General features: G+C 41.3%; 1 protein-coding gene across 1 annotated transcript in view; it reads right to left on the bottom strand.

Annotated features, from left to right (window-relative positions):
- LOC129725526 (matrix metalloproteinase-2) overlaps positions 1-10,682 on the bottom strand; it is a 712,775-nt gene extending 702,093 nt beyond the window's left edge. Inside the window, exon 1 of the mRNA XM_055681485.1 lies at positions 9,519-10,682. Within this exon, the coding sequence (XP_055537460.1) occupies positions 9,519-9,683 (165 nt within the window). The 5' untranslated portion in view covers positions 9,684-10,682. The remainder of the gene's footprint in view (positions 1-9,518) is intronic.
- Positions 10,683-23,564: the final 12,882 nt, after the last annotated feature.

The raw sequence follows: 23,564 nt of genomic DNA, 5'->3' as shown, positions 1-23,564 counted from the left end.
GCGTGTGAAATAAATTTCACCTCGGAGCTCACTTTCTTCGTGGAAGAACTGAAATACGAATTACCCAGCCAGTCGTTGCCATCCAGGGTGAGATAGGCCTCGTCGTTCATCACCACTGCCACGTCGCGATTCGCCGGGAAAATCGACTCGACCATCTTATTCAACCGCTGTCGCTGCGTCATTGCCTGCAGCTCCGAGACCAGTGAACGGAACTGCCGCTTCCTGACATGTGCATGTTTTCCAGTACTTTTTCACTGTTTTCCGCATGCACCAACCTCCCGGCCAAGTGCACGCAGCGATTTAGCCACTTTTCCCTCGGTCTTCCTCTTCGGCATCCTTTGAAACTTCTTGTCGCTCAGGGTCGTTAGCCATCCGGAACCGGGCTTTCTTTCAATGCTCTGATCGTTGTCTAATAGTGTCCGTTTTTGACGCAGTGGGGTACCGTTTTTTGAACGCGCACACTTCTGAACGGAATAGCTTCACTTTTTTCGCCATCACGGTTGAAGTTTGACTGATAGAGCTATCAATTTTTTTTTTGCTAACTCATGGGTTACTATGATTGATGATGCATGAGTAGTTTCGTCAGTGCGATTAAATGTAAATCCATGAAAAATAAGCAATTTTTGTCCATTTTTTTTACCGCAAACGTTACCTCTCGTGTCACGTTGGTCGAAGCACTCTACGTCTTCTTTGACAGTGATGCTGATAGGCATCATGCCAGCCAGGACGCATATTGCCTCGTATGACACGGTTCGATACGCGCATGCGACCCTCAGCGACATGAGCCTGTAGGTGCTTTCCAGTTAACCGCGGTAACTACCTGAGTATGGACGTTGCCATGCTAGCTAGCAGCTTACGCCTGCTGCTAAATACTGCCGAGCTATTCGATATCATGCGCGATAATGCCACTATAGTCGCGGAAGCTTTCTTACAGGCGTAGTCGATGTGGCTCCCGAACGTGAGCTCGTCATCGACCATCACCTCCAAGAGCTTCAAGGATCGCTTCGAGGCGATAGTACATCCACCGACACTAATCGCCGCCTTCTGTTCCGATTTGCGGTTGTTTACAACGGTGACCTTCGTTTTGTGATGCGCCAACTCCAGTTTCCAGGATTGCATCCAATTCTCCACTACGCGTATGGATAGCGCGGCTTCCAACTCGACCTCGCCGATCTACCTCTAGAGTTATGTCGTCTGCGACGCCCACAATCACCGCTCCCTGTGGAAGCTTTAGCTTCAGCACACCGTCATACATGGTATTCCACAGTACCGGACCCAGGATGGAACCTTGCGATACTCCTGCGGTAATCGGGACGCATTTCTGACCCTCATGTGTGTTGTAGACTAGTACTCGACTCTGAAAGTAGTTTTCCAGAATCTTGTACAGTGGCACCGGCACTCCGAGACTCCTAAGCGCGTAGGCTACAGACGTATTTGGTGAGGGAAAGAATAGCATCCACTGTGGACTTACCCTTACGGAAGCAGAGTACTTGACAGACCGGTTTCACTCTCAGTGAATCTCACAAGTCTGTTGAGAATTACCCTCTCAAGCACCTTGCCCGCTGTGTCTAGCAGGCAAATTGGTCTATATGCCGATGGGTCACCTGATGGTTTCCCTGCCTTCGGCAATAGAACCAGCCTCTGTCGCTTCCACTCATCCGGAAAGAGGCAGTCATCTAAGCATTCCTGCATGACCGCCCTGAACAACCCGCGGGCTACCTTTATGGCCGTTTTAATGACCAGGTTCGGGATTCCGTCCGGTCCCGGTGCCTTGCACACCTTCAGGGAGTTTGTTCATATGTGTCGCACCTTTATGTACTGGGACTCAGTGAGAAAGTGGGGAAGAAGCTGAAAAGCTTTGAAATCATGACATCCTTAAAACTTCGGATAAGGTTAAAAAATATTATTTTCACACTATTGGATGGAATATGGACTTTTTAAAGCATGGGTTTAATCTCAAGCTACCCCCACTACCTCTTCCTTCACGTTGAATTCTACAAGACCTCGATGAAACTAGCTCTTGGCAAAACTAAGTTCCTCTTACAATAGAACTGGTCAGACATTTAGTTGTAGTAGAAAATTATAAATTATAATTGCCGATCAGATTTAGCTCGGAGCAGTTCCCTAGTCAGGTCTGCAAATTTTCGACACCGCAAACGAAAATGACAAAAACCGCATTTTCACTATCTCAAGTTGAAACGACCTACAGTGTCAGCGGTGTCAATTTTCAATGAAAGTTCGGTCATTGAAAGAAATGAGATGACCGATTTAATCTCGAAATTATTTGATTTGAGCCAATTCATTGCATGAAGTCGACGAACTATATAAACATCTACATTCTCAACCGCATAAACATCGTTAAAGCAACACAGCGTGTGCGAAATCATAGAAACGCTGCTAGCCAATAATCACTGTCAACTGATTGGAGCTGATAGGCTCTTTCATTTTCAGCTCGTTTGTTGAAACTTGATATTTAAAAATTTCTATTTCAACTGACAATCCTTCCATAACAATGAAAGTTCGCAGCGCTGACTCTAGTAACAATGTTGGTTTTATCAAAGTTTTGCAGTGTTCAATACAGCCAAAAAGTGCTATTAAACTTTGATACAACCAGTTTCGTTAGGAGGGATAAAAAACAAGTACGGATACAGTAATATAAGCATTAAAGTTGGTCGGATTCAAATCCGAAACTCACAAATCTGCCGGGTTAGGATTTTGCCGGTAATTCGGGTTAGTCAGACGTGGGTTTGAAAGCCCGAAACTTGACCATCTCAAACTAGCTAATAATAATAATATAATGATGGCTAATATTAACTGTAGACATCACTAATATTTCAATACCAGTCGAAGTTCAAAATTTTGGATCAGACTCAAATTAGTATAAAAAATCGAACCTCGAAAAAAAATTCGAAAGTCAGATTCGGGTTCGGGTCGGGTGCTTTAAAAAATATTAGATATGACCATATCTAATAAGCATGTAACTTAGTGATATTGCTAATAACACTGGTCGACAAGAGAGGAAAATGAAGTTGACCTAATAAAAAAGTTGAAGAGGTTGTTTATAAGACACGACCGCAGAGTTAACGTAGAATACGACAGCCTGTCTCATGTCAATGTATTTATTGGAATAGGTTTGGGAATACACTCAATTGGGGTTAATTAATTTGATGGTCTCTCTGCTCCAGATGACTTTTACCTCTATAGTCGGCACCGGTAACGACAATGAGCAACAGCAGAAGAAGTGTGCAGCTTTGCGGTTTCTCTCGCTACCGTATTCAGAACGAGAATGATATTGAATTGTTTTGAGGCTGTCTTTTGTATCAAGTTGCACTAAGATATCTTAATTTAGGCAGTGGCTGCGAAGAGGCTATAGACGAGGGCAAATAGTGCATTCCCCATTTATAGTAAAACAGTTCAAATTACAATTTTCTGCATTTTACGATAGCGTAGATAATTTTACAACTGATTGCTGCAAATAGTAAGACTTTTAGGCCATTTAGTGACAACTGAATAATTTTTTTTTCAACATGGCAAATTTTTTTTTTAGTTTCGAATCATTCACAGTGAAAATTAATTTCAACATGAAGTGATTTATTTGCAATTATAAATGATAATTTTAATCGCTATACTACTAGCCACACACGCTATATAGCAAGCCACACACGCTATAAACATGCACAGACACGCTAGACATGCACACGCTGGCAAACCACGCACGCTAGTCACACACGCTTTATAGCAAGTCACGCACGCTAGCCACTCACGCTATATAGCAGCCACACACGCTATATAGCAAGCCACGCACGCTAGCCACACGCTATATAGCAAGCCTGGCGGTGCGAGTCTCTTTCAGTTTCGGGTTGTATTCACCCCACGACATCCGAATTGGATTACCGCTGGTGGGGTCCAACTCAGATCGAAGGGAAGCCGAACTGAAAGAGGTAGGAACTGCAACTAACCACTACCCCCGCCGCTGTTACCCGCTGTTGATCCACGCTGCCTTCGCCTACTGCCATCGGTGTCCGCTACTGCTGCCTGCTGCTAGTAAACTGATTTGCTTGAGGAGAAACAGTCTCTTATATAGCCCAAAGAGTGCATTCTCGGCTAACTAGGTACTCCATTCTGTCGTCCTTTCTAGGGAAAGGCAGCGAGCGACCAATCAAAAGTCGACATTTGCGTTTCGGCAATGTTCAACAATTTTCAATAGTACAATAGTTCGAACAATCAGATTACAATTTTCTGCATTTGGACGGGTGCTCAAATGATTTTCCAATCGATTGCTGCAAAAAATGACAGAAATCGGTTGGAAACTGACTGAGTTTAAAACGTTTGAAATTGGACAATTTTCGTGACGCTCTCGATGTTTTCGGTTTTGAAATTGGGTCCCTGTTTTGAAGTTGGGTCCCTGTATATGTTACCGTAAGACGTATTCTACATCAAAAAAAAAAAAAAACACCGTGTCTTACCCCATCTTGAAACCAAAGTTATCGAGAGTTTGGGAAATGAAATTGAAACAAGTATTGGCATTTTATTTATAGCTGTAGTGTATTTGCCTTTTCAATGCACTGGTGAGCGAAAAAATTTTTTCAAGGAAGATTTGCAAAAACTCATAAGAAACAAATCTAAATTTTTAATCATCGGTGATTTTAATGCGAAACATCGATCTTGGAATAATGCTCAAAGCAATTCCAATGGACAAATTTTTTGTTTAATGATTGCTCGGCTGGATTTTATTCAGTTTTATTTCCAAATGGTCCTACATGTTATTCCTCTATTAGGAATCCATCTACAATTGATTTGGTACTAACAAATCAAAGTCATTCATGCAGTGATTTATTAACTCATGCTGACTTTAATTCTGATCATCTTCCCATAACATTTTCTATTTCCCATGAAACTATTTTAAATCCCACTAGATCTGTGTTAAATTACCACAAGACTAATTGGGATAGATATCGTTCTACGATCGAAGAGAATTTGAATGATGATATTATTTTATAAAATAGTGCTGACATTGACAGAGCATTAGATAATTTTAGCAGCTTAATTCTCAATGCCCGGAATTTATCAGTTCCTAAGGCTCGAGTGAAATTTAATGCACCAATTATTGACAGTGAACTTCAACATACGGAGACGTCAATACCAAAGTCTCGTGATCCTGCTTTGAAAATTATTTTTGAAGAATTACAAAAGGAAATTAAACATAGATTCACTCTCTTGCGAAATGAGAATTTCATGAAGTTGAACAACTAAAACCTTATTCAAAACCTTTCTGGAAGCTTTCGAAGGTTCCTAAGAAACCTTCGAAGCCCATTACAGTCCTTAAAGATGGTGATTGCATTTTTCTAACGAATGAACAAAAATCTCAAAAACTTGCTCAGCAGTTTGAGAGTGTTCATAACTCCAATTTGAACGTAGTAAGTCCTATTGAAAATGAAGTGAGCCAAAAGTGTGATCAGATCACCACCCAAGAATTTCTTTCTGAAGTGGTATTGGAAACAAACTTGAATGAGGTGCGAACTTTTCTCAAAAAATTCAAAAACATGAAAGCACCAGGAGATGATGGGATTTTCTATATCCTCATCAAAAGACTTTCCGAAAACTCTTAAAATTTCTTGGTAAAAATTTTTAACAGATGCTTTGCACTAGCACATTTTCCTACGAAATGGAAAAATGCCAAAGTCACTCCAATTTTAAAACCCGAAAAGAATCCAGCTGAGGTATAAAGTTATCGACCAATTAGTTTACTTTCCTCTATTAGAAAACTTTTTGAAACAATTATTCTTAATAGAATGATAACACATATTAATGAGAACTCAATTTTCGCAAATGAGCAGTTTGGTTTTCGCCATGGGCATTCCACTACTCATCAGTTACTTAGAGTAACAAATATGATTCGAACTAATGAATCTGAAGGCCATTCGACTGGAGCTGCTCTTCTAGATATAGAAAAGGCATTCGACAGTAAAGGTTTAATAGCTAAAATGTCAAATATCAGTTTTCCGCTTTACCTCACTAAAATTATACAAAGTTATTTAACTGACCGCACTCTCCAGGTTAACTATCTAAATGGTAAATCTAATAGATTGCCTGTTAGAGCTGGTGTGCCTCAGGGGAGTATCTTGGGCCCAATCTTATATAACATTTTTACTTCTGATTTACTACCAGGTTGTGAGAAATCTCTGTTTTGTGACGATACAAGCATTTCCGCTAAAGGAAAAAGCCTTCGTGTTATATGCAGTCGGCTACAAAAAGGTTTAGATATATTTTCTTCATACTTGCAGAAATGGAAGATTTCCCCTAATGCTTCTAAAATACAGTTAATTATTTTCCCTCATAAACCAAGAGTTTCATTTTTTTTTTCAAGATGAACGGTGTGGTCTTAAATAGGTCTGATCAAGTTAAATATTTAGGGCTAATTTATGATAAGAATCTCACTTTCAAGTAGCACATTGAAAATATCCAGTCAAAGTGCAATAAGTATATCAAATGTTTATATCCTCTTATCAACAGGAATTCTAGACTTTGTCTCAAGAATAAACTGTTAATTTACAAACAAATTTTTAGGCCAGCAATGTTATATGCAGTTCCCATCTGGACAAGTTTTTGTGTAACCAGGAAGAAGACACTTCAAAGGATTCAGGATAAACTTTTGAAAATTATTTTGAAGCGTCCTCCCTGCTACATAGGCGAGCTACATAGGCTCACTAATGTAGAAACATTAGAAAATATGTCAAGCCAAATTATCAACAAATTCCGACAAAAATCGTTGCAATCCTCAATTGCAACGATTAGCTCACTTTATAGTCAGTAAGATAGTTTTGAGTTTATTTTAAGTTTTGTTTGATTCCTTTTTTTCCTTGACAAGTAGGTTTGATAATTTTCCTACAATTACATTAACCTAACTGCGGAAGCTAATAACATTCAATAAAATAAAAAAGCGTACAAATATATATAATAGTGTTGATATGTCACCATTTGTGGCAGAACACACAATACTAATTCTGATTAGATATTAGTACATAAATAAATCATTACAAACATTCCCCCCCCCCCTATTAAAAAAAATAAAAAAAAAGTTGCCCTAAAACATTATAGCTTTTCAATCATTCCTTGGAACTTTGGAAACTTTAGTGAATGAGGAAGGTCGTCAAAATTCTGCGTTGGCTTATGGGAAAACTCATTGCGGTGTCTGAAAAAGGAATCTTTGCTAGGAGCACCCTAACTGTGTTTACTAGTGTAATAGAACTGCGAAATACAGTAGACACCCGTGCTATATCTTACGAGATCATTTATTGATCGCAGTGCATAATCCATACAGTAATACTAAGAGGGGTACCTTATTGAAAATTGTTTGTAATTGTTTTCTTTTTCTTTATTTTCAATTAAACTTAGAAAAATAAAGAAAAAAATCAAAATACTCTGCGAATGTTCGTATTTATTTTGAGTTTTAGTGTGTAGGGGAGAACCGGACAAGACGCACCAGTTGAATAAGATGGCCGATGCTATGAAGTCCTGAAAATACTCACACATGTGGCCTTGACGAATTTCCTAGCTTTTTTCATAAAAACCCAGCTTTTCTACAGTTCTCATATAAAAAAGGTGCCATAATGACTAAAATACTTTAAAAACTGTAAAATGTCCAGCATGTAATTATTTATGAATTTTATATAAGCTTTTATGACTTGTAAATAATACAAAAAACTGTGGTTGCCCTAACCTCCATACTTTTGGAATTTATAATACTATGAATTTTTCAATTTATTTCACTAACTTTCATCAACCTTCACCTAAAAACGACCAAAATTTAAATTGAGGCAGAATGCTTCGAGAAGTTTTTGCACGAGATTGCTTGACAACTTAGGGCACGTTCTATCCAGCTTTTTACGCACCAGAATGGCGGGTGCTGTAATGCGTTTCGTAGTTTGTGAACCTCTCTGCTTACGTCAGTTTCGTGATTTCTGGAGTTTTAGCAACACAAATGTTGCCAAATTTATTGTTTTTCTTGTGAAATACATGAAGAGTCAAACTGACGTAAGCAGAGTTGTCAAAAGGGTAGGTAACATATTACGAATTTTTAATTATAGCGTCCGCCATTATGGTGCGTAAAAAGCTTGATTGCTTATGATTTTATTTCTAAAACTTCAAGAACTTCTCACTTCGCGTGCTGATTTCTGCTAGTGGCATGTAAGCCTTCTGCTTTGGAGCATATTGGCCTTTGTTGTGGTGCGTCTCGGTCACGGAATTGTTTGATGGAAATGGTAAATTTTACCTAGAAAAATATTGAAATCGAGTATTTTAGAATTAACTTCGTCATAAACAATATATGTTATAGATCCAACAATCATGCTACACGTTCAATGTCGCTTGAAAATGATATAAAGCGCTGTAAATCGCGCAAATGCTTAACTGGTGCGTTTTGTACAATCCTCCCCTGAATAGCTTTGCTTCTATCATGTTTTTGAGATGTTTATTTATGCTATACTCGTATTAGACGAAGAATTAAAATTTCATATTTACGTAACTCTCCACCAGTTTTTATCGTGGTTGGAACTAGTTTGCATATTCATATGAATTTGTTCTGGAAAAAAATGAACAAGACAACGGAAAATGAACAACGATTTTCAGAGCGCACTAGAAGGTATAGACCATCTCACCGAATCTCTTTAACCTCACTTTTCTGACAGCTAGTGGTAACTTTGTTTACATTTTGGACTTTGTTCTTTTTTCTGGTGGAACAATCGTGTGCGTAGTGGAAATGCTGCTTCTTTTATAATTGTTCTTAGTGTACTAGCACCTCACGTACAACATTTAAAGAGCATTTGGATCAAAATTGAACCGATCTGCTATAATTAAGAGCAAAATTGCATCGCCCGAAGGTAAACAAAGTTACCAGTAGCTGTCAAATTCAAATGCGTGACGTCACCGTGCGATGGTCTATGGCTCAGAAACCGAAGTTTACCGAAGTAACATCGCGATATATCAACCTTGCAAGCAAATTATTCCATAAGCCGTTCATATGAATCGGTCTAAAGTGGTGAGCAAGGTTGCCATTATGGCAGATCAACTTAGATCATGCCAGATGTCTGATCACGCACCCGATAACCTACAAAAATCACAAAAAAGCCATTATGTCAAGTTATGAACAAAGTTTTGTAACTGCGTAATAAAAAACAATATAAAAATATTCAAAAACCACTAACCCAAATTGAGTTTTATCTATCACTCTTGAGCGCTAGACAAAATAGCATTTCCGATTTTTCATCATCATCATGACATTCAACCGTGGAGGAAAAGAAAGACTCAACATACAATTATTGCAGAAGACTATTATAAAACTTTGAAAGTAACATTCCAATTTTCAGAGATAGTTCGTCGGATTAAAATGTTTTATTTACCTCAGAAAACACAGATTTATTTAAAACATGAATTTTGTTGTAAATATTTTCCAAACTCAAAGCTGTACCAATCTAGTCATTCCCACGATGATGAAAAAAAAATCCAAACTCTTTACGTACCACATTATCATCGAAGTCCCACGATTTGTGCCGATTCTCGAGCGGTTTACCGGAAACGCAGCAGCAGCTCAGGAGCAATGCACCGAAATGCAACAGCACGAAGATATCCCTCCGTTGTGGACGCGCGATTCGCCCACATTTATCACCACGGGCCATTGATTGCATTTTACTTGCTTATTCAGGCACTGCTCGAATAGAGCCTTTTTTTTCTGCAGCACTTCTTATATCACTCGAAAACCGGCTCTTCCGAACCGTTTTCGACTCGCTGCTTTTAGCCGCGAGGCAGTTGAGCAGCAACTGGATTCACTCGAACACCACAAGTTGCTAGCCACTTTTTCGCACCGAAGCTTTAAACCAGCTTATTAGCTAAAACACTAATCGCACTAAAACTTTACTTTTACTTTCTTCAATTTAATCGCACTTGGATTACTGCAACTAGCACAACCGGCATCTTCAAAGCTACGAAGCAAAACCGAAGGAAGGATAATAAACTACAGCCGAGGGGGAAAAGCAAATGTGTGCAGAATCCTGGCGTCGATGTTGTCGGAAAGTGGATTCCTTTCATTCATAAAAACCCCTTCGCCCCTTTCGGCGCCTAATAGCAACGATGAATCATCCACACACGGTCTGTTTACCTTTTGAACTTCAAAACTTAATCTACTACGTGCAGCACTGGAGCGAATTCGGGTTGGCTTCGGGTTCGTTGCCGGTATGTCGAAACAAACCGAAATACTTTACACAACACCTTAACGATTTCGGAACGCATCAGCTGATAAGGATTGATTTTTACTAGGTAATTTCGTTACAAACTGAACACTCGTCCACCAGTGGACCATGCAACAACAACAAAATCGCGTTCACTGACAATTAGGTGAACACGCGCAGGCGCTTCCCTCCGAAGTTTCCCCTGTTGCAAGCTTCCATTACGACGATGGCTCGTCAAAACAGAACGAAAATAAACTCCGGTAACCCCGATGCGGAAGCACCGCCTCGATTTGCTAACCTCTACGCATTGTGTCAACAAATTTCGCCGAAAATTAGCGGTAAACTGCGGCTTCCGAAAGTGTTCCGTACGTAAATGTTGTTCATCAAAGCGCGCGCGACACGAAAGCAAACCACACCAAAGTTACCGCTTGCGATCCGACCGAGGGACAACGCAATACTAACTGGTAATTGGCTCTCCAGCAAGCAGTTGATCCGGCGCAACGGCGCGATCGTGTTGTGTTTTGTGATCCTGCTGCATGAATCCTGCGCTGCGGGCTATTCATTCAAACAAACGGTGGCGGAATGAACACACGCACTCACGATCGGAGCTGACGAATGTTTTACGCGGTTTGATGCTGTATTGTATGGGAGATGGGCAATGGTTTGTTGTGAATCGGTTACAGATATCATCGAAAACCGCCTAAGATGATGTTCAGAATATCTCTTTGGGATTCATCGGATATTTCCTTTAATGTGTTTAACCTATTTTCAAAAGTCCATCTATCCTTCTATATTTAACTTTTAGAAGAGTGTTTTATGGTATTAGAAACAAAATTTGACTAATGAATCAAAAGCGATTACTGGCTTTAAGTCATTAATTAACCTATTCACTTCTAAGGTTCCATGAAATTTTCTTTTTTACTTATTTTGTGGCGCGATTCGTTGTCTTGCTTTCGTTTCGAACAGACGCAAATTGTTTTACTCCGGTTGATTCGAAATATAACAATACGGCACACGAGTTGTCGTTCGACGGGTATTGTTTTATCGGTTCGTTCTTGTGCAGTGCCCTGTGCGACAACAATAGCCTGCAGTTTATCAGCAGAAGCATCTTTTGCGCACTGGCAGGCTACCCCGCCAGTGGCCGATCCGGTCACACAAAAACATTCCCTCGCACCGCTGGTACCCCGCTAGCAGCACGGATCTCCATACGGCCGAGTGAGTGGATTCAACTGCAAGTCTCATCTACAAGGCCGCGCGCAAATAAGACCACAGTGATACAACACAAAACGGGATCATTCGATGTCGGCATTGTTTGTTTTGCTGAGACACTCTTCCTGATTGATCAAACTAGCAGCCATCCGGTCGTGTAGGCAAAAGACCTAGACGTTCGGTGAAGTATTCGCTTTATAATTATAATTTTTATTTTTATTATCATTATTATTATAATTGTTATTATTATTATTATTATTATTATTATTATTATTATTATTATTATTATTATTATTATTTTTCGTCCCCAATACGATTGTCTTTTTTTTCATTTGATCCATCTTAACTTGAAAAATTGTTTTTTTTTTATTCAATACCAATTATTTGATCCCCCGTATATTCGGATAATTATCGTTTGTGTGCGGTAGAGCGTAACTCTCCCGCAAAAATGGACAACAACCAGATGGAACTATTCCTGGATGTGGAAACAAATGGGGAATAGATTGAAATCTCCCCCTGCAGTTCCCCCCTGCCTTCCCCTGTACCATCCCCGCTACCTAGCTCTGTACCAAGGGTACCTGAAATAGATGCTTCGAAAGGTCCGTTCATAGTTTTTTTCAGGCCCATAAAGAAGCCTCTTAATATAATACAAATCGGCAAGGACCTGACAAAACAGTTTTCGGACGTAACCGAAATTATTAAGGTTAGATTGAACAAACTGCGAGTTGTCGTGAGTAGCTTGAAGCAAGCAAATGCAATTGCTAACTACGAGCTCTTCACGAGAGAGTACCGCGTGTACATCCCTGCCAAGGACGTGGAGATCGACGGTGTGGTTACCGAAGGAAACCTCACGGTCGATGACATTTTGCGTCACGGGGTTGGCTGTTTCAAGAACCCCCTGATTCAAAATGTAAAGATACTGGATGTCAAGCAATTGCATTCAGTATCCATCGAAGAAGGGAAGAAGAAATTCCTCCCTTCGGATTCCTTCCGTGTAACATTCGCCGGATCTGCACTGCCGAACTACATATCTTTGGACAGGGTTCGTCTGCCTGTACGCCTGTTCGTACCGCGGGTCATGCATTGCCAAAACTGCAAGCAGTTAGGTCATACAGCCACCTACTGCTGCAACAAGGCACGCTGCAGCAAGTGCGGAGGCAATCATGCTGAGACCGCTTGCAATGAGGATACTGAAAAGTGTCTTTACTGTGAAGGAACTCGGCATGACCTTTCGTCGTGTCCCGCGTACAAACAGCGCGAGGAAAAAGTTAAGCGTTCCCTCAAGGAACGATCAAAGCGCTCTTTTGCAGAAATGCTTAAGAGGGCTGAGCCACCCTCGACAGGAAACATCTTTTCCTTTTAACCAACCGATAAGGGGACATCTGACGATCCCGTTGAAGGGTGTTCTTATGCCATGCCAGAAGGATCTAGGAAGAGGAGGATGCTTAACTCTCCTAATCTTTCTAGCAAAGGTCGTAAGATAACCCCTAGCGGAATGACCAATAAGCCAACACAAAAAGGAAGTAGTGAAAAAAAACCGAAGCAAGTACCTCCTGGTTTTAATTTCAATTCAAACCAGGAGTACCCACCGCTTCCTGGGGCACCAAAACCTCTCGTGCACCCTTTGCTCAATCAGAAAATAGAAAAGAAACAGGATTTATAAATTTCTCTGATATTGTGGATTGGATATTTAAAACGTTCAACATACCAGATCCCCTTCAAAATATTCTTCTTGCCCTCCTCCCCACAGTGAAAACCTTTTTGAAGCAACTAGCAGCAACTTGGCCCCTCATTTCAGCTATCATATCTTTCGATGACTAATACGTCGAAAGAGGTTAGGAATTTTATCACTGTATTACAGTGGAATTGCAGAAGTATCATCCCCAAATTCAATCTATTTTCTCATTTGATAAACACACACAATTGTGACGCGTTTGCGCTCTGTGAAACTTTTCTCAATTCAAACGATCAACTTAATTTCCACGATTTCAACATAATTTGTCGAGATCGAGACTCACGCGGAGGAGGGGTACTTTTAGGGATCAAAAAGTGCTATTCTTTTTTTAGAATCGACCTCCCCTCGATCTCAAATATTGAAGTCGTTGCCATTCAAACGAATATGAATGGAAAAGACCTATGCCTTGCTTCGATATATATCCCTCCGTCCGCGCGGATTGAACAGAGGCAACTTACTGATATAGCAGAGTTGCTTCCTGCGCCTTTTTTGATATTGGGAGATTTTAACTCTCACTGTTCGCTATGGGGGTCGCTGTACGAAGACAACCGATCTTCTTTAATCTGTAACTTGATCGACGACTTCAATATGACACTTTTGAATACTGGGGAAGCGACACGTGTACCCAATCCTCCAGCACGTGAAAGCGTGCTTGACCTATCCCTTTCCTCGACATCACTAGCGTTAGATTGCCAGTGGAAAGTAATCAATGATCCCCACGGTAGTGATCATCTTCCAATCGTTATTTCAATTCCTAATGGTTCAACTCCCCCGGATCCAATCAATATCTCATACGACCTTACACATAATATTGATTGGAAGTCTTATGAGACGATTATAGCGGAATCCATCGAGTCTTACGAGGAACTTCCTCCGGAGGTAACGATTAGACGGCGCCCTCCTACAAAATGGTGGGACAAACAGTGCTCTGAACTGTACGCGCGAAGGTCCTCGGCGTATAAGGACTACCGAAAGTACGGCTCTGTTAAGCTGCTTCGAAGGTACGAGGTACCCGACAGGCAGATGAAGAGCTTGATGAAAGCGAAAAAACGCGGATTCTGGCGGCGGTTTGTAAACGCGTTGTCGAGGGAAACAGCGATGAGCACCCTTTGGGATACCACCAGGCGCATGCGGAACCGTGACGTTTCGAATGAGAGTGAGGAGTATTCAGATCGCTGGATACTCGATTTTGCCAAAAAGGTCTGTCCGGACTCTGTACCGGAACAGAAAACCTTTCGCGACGCGTTATTAGTAACTACGGAAGAGCCTCCATTTTCGATGTTGGAATTTTCAATGGCTCTCCTGTCGTGCAACAATAAGGCTCCAGGGTTAGATAGAATAAAATTCAACCTGTTGAAGAATCTACCCGACTCTGCATAAATACGCTTGTTGAATCGACAAGTTTCTTGAGCTAAATATTGTTCCGCACGACTGGAGGGAGGTAAAAGTCATTGCTATTCGGAAACCCGGGAAACCTGCTTCTGATCACAATTCATATAGGCCGATTGCGATGCTCTCTTGCCTCCGGAAATTAATGGAGAAAATGATCCTCTTACGGTTAGACAAATGGGTCGAAACAAACGGTTTACTCTCAGATACTCAATTTGGCTTTCGCCGGGGCAAAGGGACGAACGATTGCCTAGCGTTGCTTTCTACTGAAATTCAACTCGCATTTGCTCGAAAAGAGCAAATGGCTTCTGCGTTCTTGGATATTAGAGGGCTTTTGACTCTGTCTCTGTAGAAGTTTTAAGCGAGAAACTTCATTCGCAGGGACTTTCACCAAATTCGAATAACTTTTTGCTCAATTTGTTGTCAGAAAAGCATATGTATTTCTCACATGGCGATTCGACAACTTCCCGAATAAGTTACATGGGCCTTCCCCAGGGCTCATGTTTAAGTCCTCTCTTATATAATTTTTACGTCAATGACATCGATGAATGTCTTGCAAATTCATGCACGCTAAGGCAACTTGCAGACGATAGCGTTGTATCCATTACTGGTAGCGAGGCTAGCGATCTGCAAGGACCATTGCAAGATATCTTAGACAATTTGTCTGAATGGGCTCTTAAGCTGGGTATCGAATTCTCTCCGGAGAAAACTGAGCTGGTCGTTTTTTCTAGGAAGCATAACCCAGCTCAGCTGCAGCTCCTACTAAAGGGTAAAACGATCTCTCAGGTTTTAGTCGCTAAACATCTCGGGGTCTGGTTCGACTCTAAATGCACCTGGGCTTGTCATATTAGGTATCTAACACGAAAATGCCAACAGAGGATTAATTTTCTTCGTACGATTACCGGAACCTGGTGGGGTGCTCACCCAGCAGACCATCTGAGGCTTTACCAAACAACGATATTGTCTGTAATTGAGTACGGGTGTTTCTGCTTCCGCTCCGCAGCAAACACACATTTGATCAAACTGGAGCGAATACAATATCGTTGTTTGCGTATTGCCTTAGGCTGCATGCAGTCGACCCATACGATGAGTCTTGAAGTGCTAGCGGGTATTCTTCCGTTGAAACATCGCTTTTGGAATCTCTCTTACCGGTTGCTAATCCGATGCACAGTTATGAACCCATTAGTAATTGAAAATTTCGAGAGGTTGGTCGACCTTCAATCTCAATCCAGATTTATGACTTTATATTTTGACTATATGGCTCAAGATATTAACCCTTCTTCATACGTTTCCTCCAATGTCGCACTTTTAGGTACTTCTGACAATGCTATATTCTTCGACACCACCATGAAAACAGACATTATTGGTATCCCGGATCAATTGCGACCACAAGGGATCCCTAAGATTTTTTCCAATAAGTTTAAACATGTTAGTTCTGATAAAAGGTTTTACACTGACGGATCTAATCTAGATGAGTCCACTGGTGTTTATCATGAAAATTTAACCGCCTCTTACAAACTCGATGCTCCTGCTTCCGTGTACGTCGCAGAACTTGCTGCTTTTCAGTACTCTCTTGGGATCATCGAAACCCTGCCCATAGACCACTACTTCATCTTCACAGACAGTCTCAGTTCCATTGAGGCTCTGCGATCGATGAAGACTGTGAAGCACACCCCGTATTTCCTGGGGAAAATACGGCGGTTTTTAAGTGCTTTAACAGATAAAAACTACCGGGTTACCTTAGCGTGGGTCCCTTCTCATTGTTCCATTCCGGGCAATGAAAAGGCTGACGCTTCAGCTAAGGTGGGTGCTATTGATGGCGATATTTATGTAAGACCAATTGCTTATGATGAATTTTATAGCATTTTGCGTCAGAGAACACTCAACAGTTGGCAATTATCATGGAACTCAGATGAACTGGGACGGTGGCTACATTCCATTTTTCCTAAGGTATCGACGAAAGCATGGTTCAAGGGGTTGGATGTAGGTCGGGACTTCATTCGCCTGATGTCCAGACTTATGTCCAATCACTATACGTTAAACACGCATCTCTTTCGTATAGGGCTTGTAGACAGTAATCACTGCGTTTGTGGCGATGGCTACCATGACATCGAGCATGTTGTTTGGTCGTGTACCGAATACTGTGGTGTTAGGTCCGAGCTTATAGATTCCCTTCGGGCCCGAGGAAAACAACCGAACGTACCCGTTAGAGACATTCTGGGAAGCGGTGATCTCCAGTATATGACACAGCTATACGGATTTATAAAAAATGCTGGAATTAAAATTTGATTTTTCTTATCTATTTGTTAGATTACAATTCCCGTTATAAACTGAATGAAAATGATACACCATGCTGGAGACACTAAATCGAAGACTCGGCATCTTCATGTTCACGCAGACACCTCAGACCAAAACTGCTCAACTGGAACATCACTGCTTAGCCATGTACAAATAAATAAATCCTGTAACTCAATATAGTTAAAATCAAAATTGTAACTCCCCTCCTCTCACCTTAAATCCCCACTAGCTCGTAGTCGGCCGCGAGATATAAAAAATGTGCCTCCCTCTTTTCCCTGCTAATTTAGAATTAAAAAAAAATTTACTTGGCTCAGTTAAACATAAATTGTATCGTGCCGTGTCAAATAAACTATTTTAAACTAACTTATTTTGTGGCGTGTTTGTAAACATAAACAGCATCGTCTTCGTGTAGAGAACTAATATATTTCACTCATTTCCATTGCAAATATTCATTTTTGATGTTTCTCTAAAAACCGCAACTACAATTTAACGACTGAATTTTATTATAATTTATTTTAGTATTTCTCAACACAAAGTGTTGTCTTGAAGTTTTAGATCGATTATTATAAAGCGTATATCTTACGCTCTACCACAAATACATACTGAAACAGTCCGGTGACTTACAGGTTTTACTATGCCAGTGGTCGAAATGGGAAATTCGCGTGACACCGCTTTTCCGTCGTATATACGGCGTTACTACTCAACGTGGGCACCGTTCGCTACACGCAGCTGGTGATGTGTCACTAAAACCGCTTCGTGCTCACGTGCGGCTTTGGAAATATAGGCTATTTACATTATACTCACGGACTGGCGACAGGCAAGAGTATACCTCGTCGCATCGAATATACAAACAACCATAATCGGAATTTATGCGATCCATGAAAAAATAAAAAGAAATTATTGATCAACTTGTAAGCCAATGAAAGTACCAACAAGAGATTATTATTTCAAACATTTACGATTTGTTATGTCGCCGATGTCATGTTGCCAGTAGTCGAGGCTTGAGTATCTCACATGCCCTACTTTGTTCTATGTTTGGAAAAATCGATTGAAGTTCGGTGCACACCACTTACCAACTCCGTGATGTAGTTATTGAGCATTAGGCTCGTGACCTTTTAGTTACAAATTATTCCCACAAGTATGGCCGCAGCAATGCAGGCAGCAAATCAACGACCCAAGCCCAAGTATTTAATTATTTTAACGTCCATCACCCGAGGTAGTAGAGGTGGGAGAAATGGGTTTTATTGGAGGTATATATTGAATTTCCTATTTACGACAGGTGGTTGAAGCAGGAGAGTTTGTTCAGTTCATTGCAATAATTTAGTTGCCTCTGATTCGATTACAGGAAATTTTCGTCAGAAATTGATTATAGACCTATTTACGTACGAATGTGTTAGGGCAACTCGTTGAGGAAAATATTTACAAGTCACTGTTTTGTTTGCTATGCTGTGTTTTTAGCAGCTGGACAAATATTCAGTTGAAAACTTATTATATGTTTTAAGCTCATTTCTTAATAATTTTTCTATTCGTGATCAGGAATCAGAAGAAGCTATTCAACATAACGTGTGAGGAAAAAAATCCGAACAACTTTCAAATTGTTCTACGATTTCGAAGTGCTGCACAAATCAAAAATCCTTTTCCACAAAATGAAGATCCACTTTTATATAAACGATCAGTCGATTCTGTCAAGTGACGCTTAGTTGAGAAAATGGCGTTGTCGGAAGAAGACCGCTGTAAATTGATTTGCAATTTTTGTGAGCAAAACAAAGAAAATTATAAAAGGTAAGTGTTCCACTATTTTAAAGATCTTGGATATAAAAAAGAAAATCTGGTTCCGGACGAGAATGCACTTTGCAAGAGAGCAAAGTTCGAGCAAAATTGAGGGCGGAAACGGCTGGTCGGTCGGCGAAATCATATCGTGAGCTGGGCAACAAATATCAGGTTGATCCAAAAACAGTGAAAAAGTATCTGCATGAAAGTGGTATAAAACTGACAAAGTAGTGTTTTGGCCAGACCTTGCAGTGTCACAGAGAATCTTTCTGGGCAAATTTGAAGCGAATGGTCTACCATAAAGGTTACAGAGCTAAAAACGTCGATTGTTTGATCGAAAAATCAAGAAGGAGCTCAAAACAACAGCAAAATCAAGAAGGATCTCAAAACAACAGAAATCAGCGCGATGTGGAGCTGAGGTTTTCTCATGAGGTTTGTTAATGAGTTACACTACGTAAATAAACAAACAAGTTTAGAAAAATAAGTTGCGTAATATTTTTTTTGGAATTGAAAGTTTGTTCGGATTTTTTTCCTCATACGTTAATCGACCAAAACAGGTGAGAAGTGATGAAAAGTCGAAGCAACGAGATGCGATGATTTACAGTTTGGAGGAAACAAAAGAAACTTTACACGGGTTTGCACGCTGATTAGTGTGCGTAGGTGAAAAGTCACTTACCTCTATAACCAAAACTGTTTAAGATTACTATTAGTGCAATTATTTGTATACCATATTTGGTAGTTTGAAAAGGGGTAAATATTTTATTTCTACGTTAATGTTTTTTGATTTTTCAAGAATAGAAAACCCTTCTTGTTCCCTAGTGTACTCAAATTTCTACACCCAGATCCACATTACCACTCAGATTTTTAAGGACGCTTTTGTGAATCTTGATAAAATAAGTCGTTCTAATGGTTCATTTTCAGTACGATCGTTCCCAAATGTGCGAGAAAAAAAAGCAATAAAAAACGACGACAAGAAATCACGGCAAGGGAATCATTGAGACATCGAAAACTCATTTGTAAATATTCGGCTATTTTGGCTGCTCAAGATCTGGTATACCGGATTCGTGAAAAGCTTTAAACGCGTCGGATCTTTTCGTCGTAGACATTGGACCACTCTTTGTCACACCACGGACTGTGAGGCCATTCGTTGATCATCACACCGCGATATGTCTTCGTTTGAGCTTCCAACGCGGCGTCGAGAATCAAGCTTTTAAAATCCTTTACTCTAACTTCTGCTCGATATTCCGTGTGAGGTCGTAGGAAATATCAACTGATCGCGTGCAAGTCGAACATTTAGCAATTGAAATTTGAATAGATAAATGGGGGCGCTACCGTAGGGATCGAGGATTACTATTTGTGCATTTCAACCGTAGCGATGGGGAGCTTAAAGATAGATCTGAAGCGCTTGGACGCATTGGAGATTTTTGAACACGTGTCATTCCAATGTTGTTTGAAATTTACATGTCGAAGTCATCACGAAGATGAGCGGTTATCATTGAAAAGGGAACCCCAAGCTACGTCGTAATAATTTAAATCTCTCAAAGCTCTACAACTTTCGGTACCTGGTCACTGCAGAATCTAAGGATATGAGCTGGCAGCCTAGCAAGACAAGGATCTGCTCAGCCATTCATTGGACCTGAACTGTTTCTGCGCACCTCCACATCCGCCAATAAAAGCGAACTAAGTACATGTGAATGTGAGGCTAACCCTCTGAAAAGACAGCTGTTCAGAAATCCTAAGAATATATATTGGGAATCCTTTAAGGAACACCTGATCGATTCACGAACTTTCAGTTACAGCAACATTCGAAATTCAGTTGACCTGAATTCGGTAGCAAATGATCTACAAAATAGAATCATGGATGCTTTTAACGCCAACTGTCCACTAACACAGCGGTCAGTATGCCGTGACGTACCCTGGTGGAATGATCAACTCAGTGACCTTCGTCGGCAAACAACAGGGCTAAAGTCACGTCTGACTGGGATGACTACAGAGCGTCCCTCACCAAGTACAACGCCGAGCTTCCAGAGTTAGTTTCTGTGAAAGAATCCAAACTCTGTCGGAAGCTACGCGGCTCCAAAAGGCGATGTCCAAAGACCATACTCACGGTTTAGGACAAGTGAAGAAAGAGGATGGATGTCTCACTGTCACTACCAAGGAAACGTTGGAGGTTTTTATGAACACCCACTCTCCTGGATCGACAGAGACCGAAGAATTGAATAGTGATGGGTCGCGGCGGGACAATTCGAGACATATGGCGTCTCGGGAGTCCATCCTACTGGCCCGTAGACTGTTCACGGAAGCTTCAGTAGGTTGGGCTCTAAGCTCATTCGATCCTATGAAGTCTCCACGTTCAGACGGCATACATACCCATCTTTCTACAAAAATTGGCCGCAGTTATCATGTCCGAACTCATCAACCTCTTCAGAGCCAGCTTTATCCTGGGCCCGGATTCCGGATAACTGGCTGAAGATGGAAGAAAGGACAAAACCCTACCTAAGACTTTCAGACACATAAGTCTGACATCATCATTTCTAAAGTTGATGGAGAAAATAATGGATAAATATATCCGTGATGAGTTTCTTAAAGACTCCCCGCTGCATAGGAACCAACATGCCTAGCAAAGCGGCAAGTCAACAGAAACTGCTCTTCACAGCTTAGTGACGTTGATTAAAAAGTCCCTGAATTATCAGGAGACGACGCCATGTGCCTTTCTTGATATTGAAGGGGCCTTCGATCACACGTCCTTTGCATCAATTAAAACGGCTCTCTTCAATGAGGGAATCGACCCCACTTCACGGAGCTGGATACACGCAATGTTTCTAGCAGAGTTATCACAGCAACATTGGGAGATTCGTCTGTTACAATGCCGGTGATCGAGGGATGCCCGCAAGGAGAGGTTCTCTCGCTTTTGTAATGCTCACTAGTTGTCGACGCACTTTTCGATAAGCTTTCACAGCTTGGTTACGAGGTCATTGGATAGGCTGATGACATCGTCAGAGGTAAACACGACGCAACTCTGTCGAGCCGAAGGCAAGCAGCTCTGAATGCCAACATGTTATGGTGTCTACAGGAGGGTCTCAACATAAACCCTTTTAAAACAGTCCTAATCCCATTCAGTAAACGAAGGAAGATCTCCATCACTCCTCCAACGCTGAAGGGAGTTAAACTGGGCTTCAGCAATGAAGTCGAATACCTCGGAATTATTCTGGACGAGAAACTGAACTGGTCTGCACAACTGGATCATGCCGCTAAGAAAGCGACTTCGGCGATCTGGGCCTGCAGGACTCTGTTCGGTAAGACCTGGGGACTGAAACGAGACTTGGCACTCTGGTCTTACAAGACCATGGCCCGACCAAGAATCACCTATGCTGCCCTTGTATGGTGGCCTAAGGTGAACGAAGTGAGTGCGCAAGCCAAACTCAAAAAAGTTCAAAGACTTGCATGGCTTTCGGTTACCAGCCCTATGCGAACAACTCCAACTGCAGCCATGGAGGCTATGCTTTGCCTACTGCCTCTACATCTTCATGTGAAAAAGGAAGCAGAGCTTGGCGCTCTAAGGTTTGAAAGGAGGAAAACTATACTCGAAGGGAACCTAATCGGCCACCTTCGCATACTTAGGGAGTTCAAACTAACTCCGCTATTACCTACAGTCTCCAACTGGATGGACGTTAGGACCAACATGTCTGAAACGCAACTACAGACATGCGAAAATCGGTATATTCTCGGACAGTCAAGCAGCACTACTAGCACTTAAGTCCGTCAAATGCGCTTCCAAACTTGTTTGGGAATGTATTGAAACGCTACGGGAACTTTCCCGACAGAACTCAGTTTTTCTGTTTTGAGTGCCCGGACATTGCGGAGTCGAGGGTAATGAACACGCTGACTACCTAGCAAGACAGGAATCAGCTCAGCGGTTTATTGGCCCCGAGCAGTTTCTGGGTACGTCCGATGCCGCTATCAAAAGCGAACTACTAACTTGGGAAAGGCTAGAAATAGCATCCCAATGGCAACAGGTACAGGGTTGCAGACAAGCTAAACAGTTTATCTATCCGAACCCTGGAACCGCCAGAAAATTACCTAGTCTAAATCGTAATGAACTTCGGATAATAACGGGACTTCTTACCAGACACTGACCTGCTTTTTATCATTTAAAGAAAATCGGTGTAGTGTTGAACGACACCTGCCGATTCTGCAAATCTGAACCAGAGAGTTCAGAGCATTTGATTTGCTTTTGCGGAGCTCTTGCTTCCTCTAGGTACAATTTCTTAGGAAGCTACCTTTTAACTCTATACCAAGTATCTTATACCTAATTGAGATACAGGTTTACAACAAAACAATTCCACTCCATCAATGAGTACGAGCAATCCGTTACCTGTCGGAGCCCGCCACAAAAGACAATCAGCAAGAATGTCGCAGTGACATTTCCGTACCTGTAGTGCCCTTCAGGCATACAGGAAAAAAAGTACATGTCAAAAGTTTGAAATAACATCTCGTTGGTAACGAGCGCAGGGTTTTATACAAGCTGAACAATTTATTTACCCAACCTTGGGGTTACCAAAGGCTACTCAGTTTAACTCGTAGGGAACTACGCATCACCATGCAACTTCTCGCTAAATACTGTCCAGTTCTTTGCCATTCGAAGAAAATCGGCACCAACCAACCGACCAGCCGACAATTGTTGCTTTTGCAACGCTGAACCTGAGAGCTCAACATATTTGCTTTGCTTTTGCGGGGCTCTTGCTTCATCGAGGTTCAACTTTTCCGGAAGTTACCTCTCAACTCCATACCAGGCAAGGAGTGTTATTTCCAAAACGGTCACTGGTTTGATCAACCTTGTAGTTCCGAATTGGGGTAATCGGGGCCATCCACAAAAGACAAACATTACTGTCGCAGGTGCTTTTCTGCCCTATGACCTTCAGGCAGAAAAATTAAAAGAA

Source organism: Wyeomyia smithii, chromosome 2, assembly GCF_029784165.1.
Source record: "Wyeomyia smithii strain HCP4-BCI-WySm-NY-G18 chromosome 2, ASM2978416v1, whole genome shotgun sequence".
Classification (NCBI taxonomy): Eukaryota; Metazoa; Arthropoda; class Insecta; order Diptera; family Culicidae; genus Wyeomyia; species Wyeomyia smithii.
The sequence above is the reverse complement of the archived record's forward strand: the minus strand, read 5'-3'. Positions and strand labels throughout refer to the sequence as shown.